The sequence below is a fragment of the Amphimedon queenslandica genome, unplaced genomic scaffold (genome assembly GCF_000090795.2).
Source record: "Amphimedon queenslandica unplaced genomic scaffold, v1.1 AMPQUscaffold_13499, whole genome shotgun sequence".
Classification (NCBI taxonomy): Eukaryota; Metazoa; Porifera; class Demospongiae; order Haplosclerida; family Niphatidae; genus Amphimedon; species Amphimedon queenslandica.
The window spans coordinates 344,759-363,826 of record NW_003546265.1 but is presented as its reverse complement, the minus strand read 5'-3'; the positions used below and the strand labels follow the sequence as shown (position 1 = coordinate 363,826).

Sequence of the window (19,068 nt, the reverse complement as noted above, 5' to 3'; positions counted from 1 at the left end):
ATGTTAAAATGTACACGTGAGTAATTCTACAAGGACGTTACACATGTACTGTACCTCATGTAGCTCTTCTCTCTTGTAGGTTATTGATACTCAATATTGAGTAGAGACAGCAGGAGACATACTGTATTGGAGTGATTCATAATGACTAGGTATGCATTCAGTTGGTTTATATATAATAATCAGCTTATAATGTAAAAGTATATGTACATACACAATTTTACACATATATATGGAATGAAATTGCTTCATCCTTATTTATTTATTTGTTTTTATATAGTAGCACTAGTAATCCTGATACTTGGCGTAATGATCTTTGGTTAAGTGTTAACGATGATGATGATCATGATTCTGATACTGATTCAAGACTATCTGGATCAGTAATGGTTGACTCAGTCATGTAAGAGAGAGAGAGAGAGACAGAGAGAGGTGAAATTGATTTATTATTATTTTATAGGCGAAGACTACAGCAGAAAGGTTACCATAGTAACCACAGCGGAGGTGGGAGTGGTACAATGTTAGATCCAATTGCTGATCATTCACTTGAAACTGATAATACAGGTAATAACCACACCCACTTTTAAAATAGCTATAATAATTCTTAAGAACATTACTTACTGTATTTTTCTTCTTTAGATGGAGACTTCTCTAACAGTTATTCAAGACGATCAACTGAACCAGCTGTCGTTGTCAATGGTTACCAGCAGACACGCCCCTCTCCATCCCATAACAGCAGACGAGTCTCGGCTCCGTATGTTCCAACGTCACCAAAGACGAGTCACAGGATTGGGGGAGGGGTCGGGGGGTCACCTGGGAGGCGTGACCATATGGTACATCCTTTTACTGCTGGGTAAGGAAAAATATTCATGTAGCATTATTATTATTATTATTATTATTATTATTATTATTATTATTATTATTATTATTATTATTATTATTATTATTATTATTATTATTATTATTATTATTATTATTATTATTATTATTATTATTATTATTATTATTATTATTATTATTATTATTATTATTATTATTATTATTATTATTAATTTCAGGAGGAGAAAGGATCACATATTACTGAGTCCAGTTCCTGAGAACGTGTCCAAGAGTGTCACCTCAGAAGTGGGTGAGGCTAATTTCGGAGGGCCACACCTTTTTATGGATGGAATGGGTGGAGCATTGTCTGGCCCTACCCACCGGAGCATGGAAAACGTAAATTTAATTTTAAAATTTATTAAATTCATTATCATTATTATTATTACTATTATTATTATTATTGTTATTATTATCATTATTATTATTATTATTATTATTATTATTATTATTATTATTATTGTTATTATTATTATTATTATTATTATTATTATTATTATTATTATTATTATTATTATTATTATTGTTATTACATGTATTAGGTTGGCGGAACTAGTTATAATTATTTTCATCAGCAGCATCATAAAACTAGTCCTTCTCATGCTACTCGTCCATCACCCGAAGGCTATCAGTCTCCGCCTCTTGCCCCGCCTACCTCTAGTGGAGTGATGATTGGTCGTACAGGAACTCCTGATCACATGACGAGATCAGCATCCGATCACTCACGGTTCATGCAGCAGCAAGGTGTGACTGCGTTTATAAATACTTCAAAAATACCCAAGACTATAGCCCATGATTTATTTCAAAAAATGGCTCCAAAATCACCTCAAATTTTTATTACATTTTCTGATACACATTGATGTACTTATGCTGTGTAGAAAGTTTGAGCTGATTCCGACTTCAATTTTTCAAGTTATGACCATTTTTTTAAAACTCTAAATTTCTGAAAATAGCCCATGGTTTTTTCAAAAAAATGGCTCCGAAATCACTCCAAATTTTTATTACATTTTCTGATACATATTGATGTACTTATGCTGTGTAGCAAGTTTGAGCCGATTCCGACTTCAATTTTTCAAGTTATGGCAATTTTTTAAATCGGCCAATTTTTGAAAAATACCCAAGGCTATAGCCCATGGTTTTTTCAAAAAAATGGCTCCGAAATCACTCCAAATTTTTATTACATTTTCTGATACATATTGATGTACTTATGTTGTGTAGAAAGTTTGAGCTGATTCCAACTAGTTACTTGTACAGTTTGAGCATTTTAAAAACTAACAAATCATTTATTTTCATTATATTATTGTTATTGTTTCAATTTCAGGTGGCAGTGGTCGTAGGGTAACCCTATCATCCCATCCCTCACCGTACCACCAGTACCACCCTCCAGCCTCCTCCCTCCTCCCTGGGAGATCCCCTCAGCTTCCCTCAAGGTTCAGACATCACATGACCACCAGCTACCATGGAGATAATCAACAGTTTCAGAGCAACGTTGCAGCACAGCGTAAGAGACAGAGGGAGGGAGACAGAGAGAGAGAGATACAGAGACAGAGAGGGAGACAGAGAGAGAGTACATGTAGTTGTATAAGTATACAGGTATACACTATACTGAACTGTTGATGACCTGTTTATAAGTGATTCCTTCACATTTATCACTTGTCACCTACCTAAGGCTTTCACACTTCTATCCCGTTGTCACGACAACAGCTCTACCCCTATCCTCTTGAGCTAGAACAAAAGAAGAGAGAAACAAGACAGAGAAGACTACCTCTACCAGCAGCTCTCTCTCTCACTCTAGCTTTGGTTCCTAGTAACTTGTAGTCTTAATCTTTACTTTATCAAGGGGTTCCTCCTCCTGTTGTTATGGCAGCATATGTTCCTGATGTCAGTTCTTCCTCTCACCATCGTCCCCGCCGAGCTCATTCTCATAAACCACGCCCCCTCTCCCCTCACCCCCTCCCTCTTCACCTTCAAGACCCTCACCACCGCTCAAGAGTCAGACGTCAAGACCACACCTCCTACCCCGCCCAGGGCCACCACTCTTATAGATATGAGAGGGTACCTTGCTGTTCTCCTTGTCACAGTACCGTCAGCCATTTCATCTACTCTCCTTCTCCCTCTCTCTCTCCCTCCCCCTGGTACCATTCTCCAAGGACCAGTTCTGCCAGAAACACTTTTGAATACTCAAATCATTTACATTCTCGTTCATACGCCCACTCCTTTGATTTCCTTGACACACCCCCGGTCTCCGCTGGTAGGCGTGGCCACCAAAGATCCTTTGATTTCCTTGATTCCCCGAGGGGTTCACACTGTAGGCGTGGCCAAACGACATCGTTTGATTTCACTGATGCCCGTTGTTGTCCAGATTATTCCAGCGTCCGTGTACCGTCGCGCCGTGTCGCGTCCCACTGTCACGAGAGGCGTGGCACATCGGTCATTATCGGAGGTGATTGGTACGAGCCGAAGTCACACGACTCCATGAGTACCTTATCAACGGCTAGTTCAAGGGCTACAGGGGGAGTGGCTCATCAGGGCCCTACCTCACCTCTTATAGAGTGCAGGGCCACGCCCCCTGCTGTGTTAAGAGTTAAACAATTACCGACTTGTCGTAGGCCATATTACTTTAAGAGTGAGTGGGTGGAGCCTCGTGATTATCTTAGCTCAGTGTGTGTGTGTTAGTGAGATCTGTTTCTACATGTACATTAATATACACGTACTGGATATTATTATTATTATTATTATTATTATTATTATTATTATTATTATTGTCTTTTTGTTCTTTTAGATGATTCAATTGAGCAGCATATATCAAGTTTGGGTCACGCTAATCATCACGGATCACAGCATGAGCCTAACCTGAACGATGTTGTTGATTATTTGAGTCATTCTGATCCTTCAACGGTAGCTAACGCAGCGTCTTACATACAACACTTGGCATATGGAGACGATAACATGAAAGCAAAGATTAGGTAACACTGATACTGATACTGATATTAATACTGATACTTATATTGATACTGATACTGATATTGATACTGATATTGATACTGATATTGATATTGATACTGATACTAACCATGTTCACGTATCACTGTTCATTATACGTGTAAATTTAAATTATTTTCTTTCTTCTCTCAGACAATTTGGTGGTATACCGGCTTTACTCAGTCAAGTCCGTAATCCTGACCCTAGAGTCCAGCTAGCGGTTTTGGGTGCCCTGAGAAACCTCTCCTACGGACGAGCTAACAACGAGAGCAAAAGCCAAATAGCACAAGATGCTGGTCTACCTAATATAGTCTACCTGCTGAGGAATAACTCACAGCCTGAGGTAGTCGGATATATTATTATTTATTTATTTATTTATTTATTAATTAGGTCAGGGAGCTTGTCACTAGTGTTTTATGGAATTTGTCATCATGTGAAGTATGTTCATTTATTATTATTATTATTATTATTATTATTGTTGTTGTTGTTGTTGTTGTTGTTGTTGTTGTTATCATTATCATTATTCATTATTAACAGGATATCAAGTTAAGGATACTCCAGTGTTCTCTGAAGGATATTGTCGACACTATACTAATTCCCTCTACTGGGTATGGTCCAACTTATCCTGCCGCTAGGGACTTCTCTCAAAGAACTAGCGTATTGCACTGGACAGCCGAAATGAAGAACTCTCTCGGTAAGAAAAGAGAAACAAATTTGTGTGAATGTGCCACAATATATTGTTCAAAATGACCAGATATTATTTATGAATTATTGACCTTTTCTCCTGGGCAGGTGCTATACGGAATATATCTTCGGCTGGTGTGGAGGCCAGGAGGTTTTTAAGAGCCTCTAATAACCTTGTGGATACACTGGTCTGGATTGTAAGGGCAGCAGCAACTCAAGAGAACGTTGACGAGAAAGTAAATAAGTGTCATATTAATTAGACCAGCAAACTAAAATACAGACCAGCATACTAAATTATTATTATTGTTATTATTGTATTTTTAGACTGTTGAGAATGCAATTTGCATTCTGAGAAACCTCTCGTTTCAAATTGAAGACGAAGTTGATACCCAACAGGGAGCAGATGATGATATTGACAGTCAGTGGGAGAGACAGATACAGCAAGAGATTGAGGCAGCTAAGGAAGCTTTGCATCCGACCAGCAAGAAAACAAAGTGAGAGAGAGAGAAAGGAGAGGAGGGAGAGGGCTAGTGAGAGAGTTTGAGCTACAATTTTAGTTCATTTTGACTATTTATTTATTATTATCATTTTTCTTTCTTTTTTGTTTTAGTAAATCCTTTTTATTATTTTGTGCAAGACCTCAGGGAGACTCTAGTAACATGAGGCGGCAAGTCAACTATCATTTAAACACACCCAGAAACCTTGCCACTCCAGGTAACCCAACGAATCTCATGCACATGTACATGAGAGATATTAATATAATATGTACATTACATTACATGTACACTGTACATGTATTAGCCGTACAGCATAAAGAACATGTAGTAGAGTCAAGCCCTCAATACTTTTTAAAAATAATGTAAAAGTATTCTATAAATTTCTACAATCTGATTGGTCGCTTGAATTGTTTAATAATTTGTTTTATAGACAGCACGTTACTCCCCAAGAGACCCCAGGCTGTGCGAGGTGCCTCGTTGCTATGGCAACCGGAGATCATCTTCCCTTATCTTGCTCTCCTTGAGAAGTACACGTCAACGACCGACCTAATGGAGGCAGCTGCTGGAGCAATACAGAACCTCACTGCCTGCAACTGGAAGGTACTGTCACACTTAATTTATTAATCACAAACCTCTCCCTCTTTAATTAATGACAAGCTCCTCCCTCTTTAATGACAAGCTCCTTCCTCTTTAATTAATCAAAAGCTCCTCCCCTTTTAATTAATCACAAGCTCCTTTCCTTTTAATTAATGCAGTGGGCGGTGTACCAGCGTCACTTGATTCGGAAGGCAAACGGTTTAACACTTTTAATTGAGCACTTGAACCACGCCCACGATACTGTCGTCAGATCAGTCTCCACGGCACTACGTAACCTCTCTATTGATGAAACAAACAAAGAAATAATTGGTAATGAATAGAGGTTATGATGTATAGGATTCATTTCCTTTTGTGTTCTCTCTCTTTTTTCTCTCCTCCTCTATCTCTCCAGGTCAGTACGGTATAGAGGGGATCATCCCTAGGATCCCATATGGTCAGAATAGTTTGGGTATATCAGAATCAACGACCATTTCATTGCTTTGTACACTAATGGAGCTTTGTATAGATAATTATAACAACACCAGGTAATACACTCATCCATCATTATTAGTTGTATTATATGTACCGTACATGTACATGTGTATATTTAGCTCAGGGCTTCTCCCACAAAGCATGCTAAGTGAGCTAAACAGCATGAGCTTCATGAGCTGACAAGCACTACAATACAGTATATGGCTTTTTGGAGCAACTTTAAAAATTCGTAAAAAATCCAAATTTGATCGGAATCAGTTCCAACTTTCTATGCAACATAAGAGCATGTATATGTATCAGAAAAAATTATAAAAATTGAGAATTCTCTCCTAGTCATTTTTGGTCAAATTTAGCCAAAATCCCTGTACTATAGTACAGGGACTTTCACCTGATTTTCGAACAACTTCAAAAATTCATAAAAATTTCAAAATTGATTGGAATCAGCTCAAACTTGTTACACAACATAAGAACATGTATACGTATACGAATAATTATAAAAAATGAAAATTCTTAAAGTTTCATTTTTGGTGAAATTTGGTCAAAGACTCTGTACATAGTACAAGGGACTTTGGCCCCATTTTGGAACAGTTTTAATAATATTTATGTACTCTTTCTATTTTTCAGCACATTCCGTGATTGCAATGGAATTACTCCAATTGCTCGTTTGACCCAATCAAAAGAACACACGCCCAAAGTTGTGTATGCAGCACATAAAGTAACCAAACATTATGATCACTCTTATTTTAAATAATGTCTTCTTTCTCTCTCCCCCTCCCCCCTCTCCCCCTCTCCTTGTAGTTATGTTCAATCATTTCAGAATACAAAGTAGCCAAGTCGGTACTCAAGCAAGAAGGCTGGGACTCTCGTGAGTATCTTCGTCTTTTCTCCGAAGGAGGACACAATTACAATTTTGAGCTGTCACACGCCGGCACTCATCATCCCGTGGGTGGAGGAGGAGGGGCTGCTGGGGGCGGAGCCTCTCGTCGCTCCTCGTCTGAAGAAAAGAAAAAGAAAAGAGCTAATTCTGACCCAATGGAAATTACAAGAATGGCAGCACAATCACAGCAACAACACAGCTTAAAGAAAGTAAGAGACAGAAAATGAACAATTAATAGCCTTTAATAAGGACACACACTACCTGTCCTTAATACAGAGGTGTCAGTCATACATTATTGGTACTTTTGTCATTATATTAATTATTATTATTATTAATAATTTTTTGAAATTTTAGGATTCAACCGGTTCAATACCCCCGGCCCTTTCAAATGTAGCTCCTGCCCCTCCCACTTCATCAGCTCCCATATCCCCTTTACACATACAGGACTTGATAGACCCAACTTACAACATTATACCCAATCCTAAAGACCCTCCCACAGCTACTCCGCCTAGCGACGGCCTGCCAACGACCGTGCCCCCTAGTAACCCAGGCCCGATCAGTATGTATGCTGAAATTAACGATCCAAGTATTGAACAAGTTCGGAAGAAATCGCTAGAACGGCCTCAGTCTCGTTCTGACTCTCGTGCTCATTCTCGTACCGGGTCTCAGCCTCATTCTGAGCCTCGATCGAGTCCTATTGATCCTCGTAGTACCACTCCTCATGAAGGACTCTCCAGTGATGAGCAGGGGGAACCTGGCAATGCTATGTACGCTCAAGTTGATTACAACAAGAAGAGAGAGAGCAGGAAGAGGAGGGAAGAGAAGTACAAGCAAGAGGAGCAGGAGAAGGTCCTTAATAATGGTGCCATTGATTCATGGGTTTGATTTGAAATATTTATTCTCAAGAACTTTTATTACTTTATTCTCTTTCTCTTTCTTAATAAATTTTTGTTTTTTTCTGATCTAATTATTAATTCTTGTTTTTGTCAGTTGTATGCGTATTTGTCATTCCATACCTCATTTTCATTATTAAAAAAATTATTGCAAATTTATAATAACCAGCCCCACCCATAAAACTGGCAACGCCCACGCAGCACTTAGTGGGCGTGGCTCATATCTAATTTAACGTACAGAGCAAAAGGTCAGCAGTGCAATTTTAAAAAGAATGCTAGCTGAGTAAAAATGGCTGCTAGCTCTCCGTCATCTCCAACAAGTGAGGCTCCAGCTTTAAAGAAAGGAGACGAGGAAATAGATGGAGGAAAGGAAGGGACGCCTCCTGTTTCCTCCGATGCAGTTCCTATCGGGTCCACGGTAGGCAGCGGTACCTCCTGGGAGTTGATTCCAGACCCTCCACCCATCCCTGAAGAACACAAGCACTTGATACCTCCGACTACCTCCACACATACTGTAAGTAGCAACCGCTCTCCACCTCTCTACCTTGAAGTAATGTACTCCTTTTGATTAAAGTACATGTGCATTTAGCTATGATTTGAATCTGTTGTAATCAAGAGGTTACTCCATTGTGTTTTTTAAAATAGTAAATGCCATGATGATATTAAGGGATCATATTTCAGTCTGGGACACTTTAGTGTATCCTTATCCTTCCATGCAGCATGTACATATATGGACAATCTTGAGTATTTTGATACAGAGATTAAAGTACATGTGCTTGCACAACCACAGAGATAGGGAGGGACTCCATGCAGCTAATATGGTACCTGGGGAAACATGCTTTGGGTTGCACTGAACACACAACACTCACTCTCTGTATAGCTGAAGTACTGCATTTTAAATAATGATTATTATAAAGTACATGTTAATGTTTATTTATTATTTTTGTGTGGATTTAAGCCTTACGTGTATTTCTTAGGAAACACCCGTTAAGTTATTGTGTGGTTATTTAAGAAAAGAAACTACCCACAGTTTGATAAAGACATGGAAACAAAGATGGTGAACATACAACATTATGCCACTGCTTTGTCACCTCTCTCTTTCTTTCCCCCCCTCTCTCTCCTCTTTCTCTAGGGTTGTTGTAGATGATGATAAATGTTCTCTCAATTACTTCAATTCAAAGACAGATCTACTGCCCCAAGGGTAAGCCCCTGCAATCAGGAACACTAATTATGGTCACATGTGCAGCTCTATTGACCTTTCTAATGCAACGTTCTCTTATGCAATTGAGAATGTTGGAAAGTTTCAATTTGAAATTCAAACTCCGTCTTGTACGTATTCATTTCAAGCTGCTTCACAAGATGCCATGTTCTCGTGGCTGGAAGCTCTCAAGGTACTTTATTGCTGTAATTATTGTTATAATTATTGCTGACGTTATTTTTTAGAAAAAGCGTCGTAGATATGGAGAGAAAGGAGGAGGAGGAGGAGGGAAGTCTCCTGAAGTTGGACTGATGAGTTTGGCTAACAAGAAGAAGAGAGAAGGAGAGGGAGAGAGACAGCCAGAGCAAGAAGAGAATGGCGGTAAGAAGAACACTATTGCACCTGTACTTTTATTAGTAAATGTATCTCTCCTAGTGGTTGTTGATTCTGATCAACCTATGAATACGCCAGGTAACTCATTCTCTGACATTCAAAATTTCATTAGAAAATTTCCAAAACCAAAGTTAGTCTGATAAATTACCTAAACTATTTTAATTATTGTTTATATTGACTTCTATAGTGCTGTTGTTAAAAGGCTGTCAACTAGTGGCTTGAATATAAAAGGGGGAGGGGCTGGGGGTGGGGCAGTAAAGGTAACTGTAGCAGCTGGTGGAGAGGAAGACAGGAAATCAAGTTTTTATCTGGACATAGCAGAAAATCAAGAAGAGCAGCAACTGTATGTTTTATTATTATTAATTTATTATTATTATTATTATTATTATTATTATTGTTGTTGTTGTTGTTGTTGTTGTTGTTATTTGTTGTTGTGATTTAGAGAATCGCCTGTTGTCTCGTTAACTGATTTACAAAAACCCAATGCTGATAATAGCGATACTAATAACGATGCAATGACCACACCTCCTACCATCAGATCGAGAAACCCGTAAGTAAAGAACAAAAGCATATTTATGCTTGAACTTTTTATTTTTTTCTGTCCCTCCATTCCTTACAGTATCGGTGGTTGGGTCAAGAAAGTCACTACCTCCAGGTAAGGCTATACATGTACATATGTATGTCCGAACTGAGTGTTTTGTTTTAACTAGTTTCAGTTTCAATTTCAATAATTGTTTGTTTTCCATTTGCAGACAAAGTGAAGTAATCGAAAACTGTCAGTCTTGTCGAAAGGTCAGTAATTAATAAACGAGGTCATGAATAATTTATTAACTTATTATTGTTACTGTAGCTTCAAGAGTCTTTGGATTTCTTGAAAAATGAATTGTCTTTGAGAGAACAGTAATAATAATAATAATAATAACAATGATTATTATTATACTTAATTGCCTCTTCATTGCAGAGAAGTTAAAGACAGAGATGAAATGATGGAGTTTCTAAGAAGTGAGATAAGGTAACATTTACTGGTACATGTTCCTACATGTTCTTACATGCTCTTTTACTCTCTCTCTCTCTCTCTCTCTCTCTCTCTCTCTCTCTCTCTCTCTCTCTCTCTCTCTCTCTCTCTCTCTCTCTCTCTCTCTCTCTCTTTCTCTTTCCTTCTCTACAGACATTCTGATCTTCAAGATAAAGTCAGGTAATATTAATAACAATTATTACATAGAAAGTTTGAGCTGATTTTGACTTCAATTTTTAATGTTATGGCCATTTTGTAAAATTGGCCAAAATCTGAAAAATCCCTGTACTATAGTCCATGGTTTTTCAAAAAAAATCACCCCCAATTTTTATTACGTTACTAGGAAAGAATTGATTAAAAATTCTAGTGACAATGATGATAAAATTGACGTTTTAACTCAAAGGGACCAACTGATACAATCAGTGAGTGTGTTAACATTGTGTCAACAACTTGTTCGATTAGCATTTACTGTCATATTAATTTTGTGTTAACTTTGCATTCATTTCACATCAAAATAGTTGCAGAATACCCTCGAATCTTTGAGAATAGAAAACGACAGAATCGAAACCGAACTGAAGTAATAATTATTAATAATATATCTCCTTTACCCTTTCTCTCTCCTCTCTCTCTCTTCCTCTTCAAAAAGATCAAAAAGAGATAAATGTGCAGAATTGAATGAGGAGGTCACCCTTTACAAAGAAACCCTCTCCGTAAAGGACCAGGTGGTCATGGAATTGACTAATAAAGTGAGAGAGAGACAGAGTGGATTTTATTTTATTTCTTTTTCGTCAGATATTCAGTTTGCAAACTGGAGGGCAAGTACCAAACAAGTGAGTCTGTCCACGTGTGCCGGAATTTTTGTAGTTTCTAAAAAATCAAATTTAATTAAATTAAGCATTAAAAACAGATTAAGCTCACAAATTAAAATTATATACATGTGCATTCTATCATACGTATGTTGAAAATGTAATTAGCTCCACCTCTTTTTTAGTCCTCAGGACGTGATGCTCCCGACCACCACTAAGATGTTGGAACTTGAAATAATGAAACTCAAAGTAAGCCACGCCCAGTGACCACACCTGTTACTAGACTCCTCCCTTTAGGAAACTGTAGGCGCTTATAAAGAACAGAATGCGTTTCTGTCTCAGGAAATAGTCGAATTAAATAACTTGAGAACTAACGACTCCAACGACAAGAAACGACTTGAAGGGTGTGGCTTAAAAGGGGGAGGGGAAGCATACATTATTATTATTATTATTATTAATGTTAGTAATTATTTTATTTTTAGTAAGATACAAGAGCTTGAAGCAGAGTTAGTCAAAGTCCAGTCCAAGTATGTCATATTACTGAAGGAAGCTCAGACTCCGAAACACAGTAAGACTATTGAAAAAGAGTATATACATACATGTACATGTGCAGTATTTAAAAGTTGGCATATGTTGTTGTATTTATATGATAAAAGTGGAGTTTTAATACATGTGTAACTGTAAGTTTTTTGTGAAAACTACAGGCTTACTTACATGTACATGTACATGTACTTAAGCTTTAAAACTTATTTTGACTCTAAGCCTGAAAGATTAAGAAACACATGTTAATGTACACGTACATGTAATGGATGATGAGAGATTCACAGAGTAGGTGTATGTATTTTGTCTTTGTCCTACACTCTCTATTGTCCACATTCCTTTCTCTTTACTCTTCTTCTCTCTCTCTCTTTTTGTGTCTTCATCTCAAGGCCATGATTCAGATGTTGTGAGTCAAATGATGGCAGAGGCAATGGAGCAGCAAGAGACTGGAAAGGATAGAAGCAGGTCCATTATTATAATTTTAAAATACACACAATGTACTTGTACATGTAATTATGAAGTGTAGAAAATTTGAGCTAATTCTGATCAAAATGAGATTTTTTATGAATTTAAAAAAGTTAAATGCTCCAAAATCAGGCCAAAGTCCCTCTACTAAAAATAGCTAAAGAAATTTTTTTATTTATTTGATATTTTGAAGCCAAGCATGCTTTTAACCTCACTTAGCATGCTTTGTGTGAAGCCGTGAGTGTTGCAATGATAATATCAAATATTAATTTATTATTTTTTATTTATACATACATGTTCATGTTCAGTTCTGATACCCAGTATGATGCGTATGGCTTCAAGTACGAGAAACTCGAGGCAGACCCTGATGAGTCCCTCGACTCTTATGCTAAGAGACTGGACCAAGCCCAGCAACCTGATGTAATTAATAACCATTAATAACCATTAATAACTATTAATAACTTATTGCTCCACCCACTGATGTACTAATTGCCCCTTTAGGAAGCCCTGGCTAGTCATATTGCTAAGTGGGATCACTTCATGACCCAGTACACTGGAGGCAGAGAGCTAGTGTCTACTGTGAGTCTCATGTTCATTTTACTTGTACTGTATTATGATTTGTGTGTGGGGATGCTTTTTGAGTGAATTATGTGAAGGATCTCTATAAAATGTTGAATTAAAGTGACATACAAAAACTAAAAATGAAAAAGTTAAAATCAGTTTTATTGATATAATTAGGCTGAATTGAAGTTGTTAATTAGAGGGGGCGTACCCATGCAGCATAGGGGGCGTGTCTGGAAATTCTGTGTCAGACGTACAATTCAAAATCGATATGTAAGTTAATTAACTAGTGATTAATAGTTAATTAACTTGATGTCTCTCTCTCTCTTAGATACCAGGATTCTATTATCAAATATTAGCAGATAATGTATGAAACACCATCACTCTCTCCTCTCTCTCTCTTTATTTTCTAGCTGCCATGTTATATCTTTCCTTTCTTTTCTCCCTCCTCTCTCCTTTTCCATAGGCCAGCAAGACGTCAGTTGCTTTGAGTCAAATTGAGTTAGACTTGTTAAGGACACTCCCATCAAATAAATATTACAATCACGCATCAGCACCTGGTGTAAGTATATTCACTTATTATTATTATTATTATTATTATTATTATTATTATTATTATTATCATCATCATCATTAATACGGATCAATTTATGAAAAATTGTTCCATGATCCAAGTGGATTGAAATAATGCTGCATTGATCTTGCCCATGCCTAGGGGGTGTGGTCAACATAATTTTTCAATGAGAAATAAAACTGCTTGCAATTTTTTACTGCTTGCAAGTTTGGCATTTATGACCTTCTAAGAATTATACATGTCGTATGATTGTCCTTAATGGACAGTCCTCATGCACAGAACTGTCTTTTTATAATAAATTAAGATAGCTTGTATGTGCGTGACATTGATTATCATTGCTTTAATCAAAATATTTTTAAAAAATTGTCCTGAATAATAACTAATCAAAAAGTAATAACTAATCAAAAAGTATTTTTAAAATTGTCCTGAAGTTCTTAAAAGTACTGAAAGTTCTAAACTACGATAAAATGAGTGTCCGTTTACCAAGAATGCTCACTTTTTCCCTTGAGGATCATATATGTAAGCAGTAGCATGAGCAATATTGTTGTGAGCAGAAGGCTCATCACGCTTCACACATATAATCCCAGAGCATTCAGGAGACACACTAAACTGTGGCTTATGTCCAGACGTAAAGGAAAAAGAAAATGCGAAGGTGGCATCATTTATTGTGAGTATAAAACTGCCTGAAATGTTATCAGTGGTACTAGTAGCCTATTATAGAAAAAAATGAATTATAAAATTAAAATACTGTGATAGTATGGAGTCAGAACATTCCGTGTACCCACCATACAAGACAGTTCTGTTGCAGTAATTTTTGATTAATTTAATCTTTAGACAATCCACTCTTGCCCAGAATATAGAAAGCTATTTGTAGAGTGCCTGCAATAGAATTGTCTTGTGTATGGAGAGGAAGCTTTACGTTTGCCCTATACACTCCACAGCCTCTCAGTGAGATATTAAAAGTCATCACATTAACATACCCATCCTGCAGCTGGCTCTTCATTAACATGATCTGGTTTAAAAGTGAAAACCTCTCCATTGCTTTGCAGACTGCTGATAACTCCCTCAATCCCAGTCATATTATAGATAGTCATACCATAAGCTATAAAAATAGAAATTAAATCACTGATAATGTTGCAGCTGGCACTTACATTTTGCCATGTTTAGGTATAGTAACAATGAAAAAAAGAGAAGCTCTAATCACTGCTTATTGTCTGGAAAATAAATGAAACTGATGCTAGCTTGCTTCTGTTTTATAGACCTCTCTTGCTGCTAAGTATATTCATGGCTGTTGTTAATTTAATTACCTGCTCATTCCAATTATAGTGGAAAAATTGTGGCAAGCCCAAGCAATATGTTATTATATAATAATTAAATTTTGATAGCACTCATTTGATCATAATTGTAGTGAGTGAGCAATTATATAATAATTAAATTTTGATAGTACTCATTTGATCATAATTGTAATGAGTGAGCAATTTAATATCAATTTAATTGCTCAGGCTCACCACAATTATAAACAAAAGAGTATTATCAAAATTTGTAATTGATAATCAATCACAACATTTGATAGTACTTGTTTGATCATAATTGTAGTGAGTGAGCAATTATATAATAATTAAATTTTGATAGTACTTATTTGTTTATAATTGGGGCAAGCCTTTGTGCTTATCTCTATAGTATCTTTCTTTCCTTCTCCTCTAACTTATCTTATTGCCTTATCTGCCTAAAGTTATTATCAGTATTATTGCTTTGTAACTAGTCTATTTTTATTATTTTAATATTATTTTTAAAATTATTATTCTTATGATTATTTTAATTTTTATAGATAGCAAAGTTAAGGCGGGTGCTAGTTGCATACAGCTGGTATGATTCGTCAGTTGGTTACTGTCAAGGGCTCAACAGACTGGCGGCCATTGCACTTTTATTCCTTGAAGAAGAAGACGCCTTCTGGACTCTGGTTGCTGTGGTACTTCATTTATTACCTCCGGACTATTACGACAAGACTTTAATAGGTTCACAAACTGACCAGGTACCTCTCTCTTTTTCTTTCTCTCTTTTTAAAATTCTTTTTTTTAGAAAGTTCTTAGTGAGTTGATTACGGATAAAATGGCAATGCTTGGAGGTCATTTGTCAACNTGCGAGTAAGAGGAGGAGGAGGGAGGGAGGGGGAGGGAGGGAGGGAGGGTGAGGGAGAGAGAGAGAGAGAGGGAGGGAGAGAAAGAAAAGTAATGTTTTATTACATTTACTTGTACATATTTTCATTTTTTAGGATTAATTTCTCACTGATCACTTTCAACTGGTTTCATACTCTCTTCATCGATAACTTCCCAATCGATGTAATCATCAAATTATTATTATTATTATTATTATTATTATTATTATTATTATTATTGCTATTTCTTGAATTCCTTCTTTCTCCTCTTAGACCACTCTCAGGATTTGGGATACTTTCTTATACGAGGGCAGTAAAGTTTTATTCCGCTATGCCATGGCCGTCTTCAAAGAGAACGAGGAAGAATTACTGAAACAGGAAAACTCAATACAAATATTCAACAAGATGAGAACAATGGCTCAGCGATCGTCAAACATTAACAAATTAACTCAAGTGAGGACATTTATTAAGGACACCATCAGGCTTAATAGTTAATACAGAGGTGTCCTCATTTTAGAGGTACTTTTGTATAGGTTTGTACCAATTGGGACATTACAAAATGTCTTCATTATAAAGGTGTCCTCATTATAAAGGCTACACTGTACATGTACATCTATGTGTTTTTAGATTGCATTTCATGACCCAATGATGAGAAACTTTTCCAAAAGGAAGATAACACAGAGAAGGGACTACCATCGATCCTTAGTACAGGTCTGTATGTTGATGCATGTTAAATCAATGCTTCCTTCTCTCCTCTCTCTCCTTAGGCTGAGCAGAACTCCATTGAAATTGAGAGAGTGAAACGGAAACATGATTCTCCGAGATACAATGATGTCGATAGCGATGATGACGATACATGAAAGATACTTCAGTAAATATTATTTTATAGACTTTTAGTAATGTAAGTTCACACTTACCCACGGAGTGTGTTTTATCATTATTTATTATTATTATTATTGTTTTTTAAAACTGTTTTTTCTTTTCTTTCACTATAATAATTCTGCTGATTTTTATAGTAATATCGGAAAAAATGTTTTTTATTACACTATAACACACAGTCTAGTTTAATGATTTCTGCAAAATTATTGTTATATAGTAAGACTGTAGAAACAAAAGGGGGTGGGGTTAAAGATTCAAGCCAGTCTGTAATGTTTATAGATAATAATAATTATATGCTAGTTCAAGTGGTAATGTTACTATGTATCAATCACATTTTGATAGTAAACTTAATTGCTCAGGTTCACCACAATTATGATCAAAGTACTATCAAATTTTGTGGTTGATATTCAATGACTACATGTACTCTTTTGTTCATAATTGGAGCAAGCCCGAGTGCTTATCTCTAGTGTAATACTTATGCTAATACTCATGCTGTTTTATTATGTAAACAGTAGCATGAGCAACGTAGTTGTCAGAACCAACTACTTCCTTCTTTGCAGTTGTATGATTTGGAGAAGAAGGCACACTAAAACTCTGGCTTTTGTCCATATGTATAGGGAAAAGAAACCTCAAAAGTCATTTCGTGGGAAGGATTTATTGTGAACTTAAAACTGCTTGAAATGCTATTGCTGACTTCAGTAGCCTATATGGAAAAAAGTTAATTATAAAATTAAAATACTGTGATAGTACGGAGTCAGGACATTGCATATATCCACCATAGAAGGCAATTCTATTGCAGCAATTTGTGGTTATTTTAATCTTCAGACAATAATGCACTGTTACCCAGAATTAGGGCGAAGTAAATTAAATTACAACTATGCTTTTAGGCACTGCTCCGATTTCCACCCTACTATGCTTTGAAATGAATCCATTATTATGCTAATAGTTTAAGCTTTACTCAAATGTCGACTATCAAGTTACATAGTCATGCATCTGTTAAAATTGTAATAATGCCAGAATCTGAAATGTTTTCAGTGACTATGAGTCACTAGAAAATAGAATGGTCTAAGTCAGTGGACTTGCCACACTTGCATAGGTGGGTACTAGCCTAGGCAGTTGGGCTGTTGTACAAGTACTTGTACCACCTGCCATATTGAATTGAAATCATTTGGTCAGGGGTATAGGGCCGGACATTTTGACCCATTATGCTAACACAATAACTTGCCCTACTATGCTCCAAATTATGCTTGCATAATTTACCTAGCCCTACCCAGAAGATAGAAAGCTGCCTGTCAACATGTTGCTTGCATCATCAGAGTAACCAAGGATTGCCTCAGACATGGGGCAGCAAGCACTTGCTAAAATGCTTGAAGCACATCCTAAAGCACTTGTGAAAATGCTTAAGCACAAGCACAAGCACTAATGTTTTAATTTAAAATGTGCTTCAAGCAGTACCTAAACTAAAGCACTGTTAAAAGTGCTTAAAGCACAACTAAAGCACTCTATCTGTAATTTAAGGCAATGCTTGCGGCACTTAGGCTCTGAAAATACCTCTCAATCTTAATCTTCAAATAGATTGAAGTAATAAAATCTGGTAGCTTCTTTGTGGTTGTGGCCATCTTTAAAGGTTTAACTGAAAGCAGGTCTCATGCATATGTTATGATAATAAGATTTAATTTAGCAATGTAAGTTCACACTTACCCATGGAGTGTGTTTTAACATTATTTATTATTAGTAACGCGGTAGCGTTACTAAGTAGGATTCACCCCCAAACAAAATGGCTGCAACGACTTTTGCAGCCTTGCTATACCGGGAAAACGAGCTCCTATGCTTACCAGACTTTATAGAGGACCTCATCTTGACCAGAGGATTCCAATGGTTCCCATAGCGTGGCTCTAGACCTTGTCTAAGAGAAAAGCCAAAAATCGGCGAACCGGCCGTTTTGTTCAGCCACCCTTTTCATCTTCTTCATCATCAAGAAGTCCTGTCAATCCAGTTGTCGGTGTGTATCTCAGTATCAGTTGGTGCTACAAGGATAATTCTTACACCAATCTACTCCAACAGTCTATGCGCAGGTCCATGTCCCATCAGATCATTCTTCAAGGAAAGAAAAAGTGATACTGTCAGTATCACTTTTTCTTTCTGTGACTGCTGGATAGCTGCATGCCGCCATTTTGTTAATTAAGGAAGCATGTGCTGATTGTGCTCCAAAATTTGGGTGTGGTCGCGCATGCTCAGATAGATCTGCAGCTTTGCAAGAAGCAATTAATTTTTTTACCAAGCTATGCTTGGAATCAACTACTGCAATACTTTAGTGGAGGTTTTCAGCTAAAAGAAGGTATTAATCTTACATGTTACTGTTTTATCAAGTGTATGATTTTATTTTATTTTAAAAAACAAACAATTTATATATGATATGCAATGATAATATGAATGACAACAGCCTGGAAGAACAGGAATAGCTGCAACATAGCATGCAGGGAAGATGGACACTCTCAGCTCACAGCTTCTTGAACAAGGGACTTGTGTCAAGACTAGTATTAATTTCACTTGTCATCAGGATATTTGATATTCCTTCAGCATGTCTATTCAATGCTGTCTCTCATAAATG

General features: G+C 36.7%; 3 protein-coding genes across 5 annotated transcripts; 2 read left to right on the top strand and 1 right to left on the bottom strand.

The window, feature by feature from the left end:
• Nucleotides 1–66: 66 nt before the first annotated feature.
• Nucleotides 67–8,036, top strand: LOC100631520 (armadillo repeat protein deleted in velo-cardio-facial syndrome homolog). Of its 3 annotated transcripts, none has more exons than XM_019993319.1 (20): nucleotides 67–149; nucleotides 278–397; nucleotides 455–558; nucleotides 634–847; nucleotides 1,053–1,209; nucleotides 1,413–1,614; nucleotides 2,192–2,371; nucleotides 3,653–3,836; nucleotides 4,006–4,195; nucleotides 4,243–4,290; nucleotides 4,390–4,546; nucleotides 4,645–4,772; nucleotides 4,861–5,030; nucleotides 5,147–5,250; nucleotides 5,464–5,633; nucleotides 5,789–5,939; nucleotides 6,022–6,154; nucleotides 6,726–6,816; nucleotides 6,900–7,187; nucleotides 7,333–8,036. In XM_019993319.1, exons 1-20 carry the CDS (start codon nucleotides 142–144, stop codon nucleotides 7,861–7,863), a joined length of 3,330 nt encoding a protein of 1,109 aa, XP_019848878.1. In that variant the 5' UTR covers nucleotides 67–141; the 3' UTR covers nucleotides 7,864–8,036. The 3 variants fall into 3 exon arrangements, with proteins under 3 accessions (XP_019848878.1, XP_019848879.1, XP_019848880.1); XM_019993320.1 differs by having other exon boundaries at nucleotides 82–149; nucleotides 281–397; XM_019993321.1 differs by lacking the exons at nucleotides 67–149; nucleotides 278–397; nucleotides 455–558; ... (2 more) ...; nucleotides 1,413–1,614; nucleotides 2,192–2,371 and adding an exon at nucleotides 2,549–3,496.
• A 90-nt stretch (nucleotides 8,037–8,126) lies between these two features.
• LOC100631390 (TBC1 domain family member 2B-like) lies at nucleotides 8,127–16,597 on the top strand. The gene is made up of 32 exons (XM_019993316.1): nucleotides 8,127–8,385; nucleotides 8,849–8,928; nucleotides 9,004–9,072; nucleotides 9,118–9,262; nucleotides 9,315–9,450; nucleotides 9,505–9,592; nucleotides 9,650–9,805; nucleotides 9,905–10,012; nucleotides 10,082–10,117; nucleotides 10,215–10,254; nucleotides 10,313–10,362; nucleotides 10,424–10,474; nucleotides 10,631–10,657; nucleotides 10,821–10,899; nucleotides 10,996–11,054; nucleotides 11,124–11,223; nucleotides 11,270–11,307; nucleotides 11,469–11,532; nucleotides 11,581–11,687; nucleotides 11,766–11,851; nucleotides 12,213–12,288; nucleotides 12,597–12,708; nucleotides 12,790–12,867; nucleotides 13,027–13,122; nucleotides 13,181–13,216; nucleotides 13,316–13,411; nucleotides 15,252–15,455; nucleotides 15,503–15,567; nucleotides 15,696–15,762; nucleotides 15,852–16,031; nucleotides 16,206–16,289; nucleotides 16,346–16,597. The coding sequence occupies exons 1-32, from the start codon at nucleotides 8,161–8,163 to the stop codon at nucleotides 16,436–16,438; spliced, it is 2,931 nt and encodes a 976-aa protein (XP_019848875.1). The 5' UTR covers nucleotides 8,127–8,160; the 3' UTR covers nucleotides 16,439–16,597.
• LOC109580290 (uncharacterized) lies at nucleotides 13,759–14,676 on the bottom strand. Its single transcript, XM_019993317.1, has 3 exons — nucleotides 14,575–14,676; nucleotides 14,404–14,525; nucleotides 13,759–14,134 (listed from the first exon to the last, which is right to left on the bottom strand). Exons 1-3 carry the CDS (start codon nucleotides 14,582–14,584, stop codon nucleotides 13,916–13,918), a joined length of 351 nt encoding a protein of 116 aa, XP_019848876.1. The 5' UTR covers nucleotides 14,585–14,676; the 3' UTR covers nucleotides 13,759–13,915.
• Nucleotides 16,598–19,068: the final 2,471 nt, after the last annotated feature.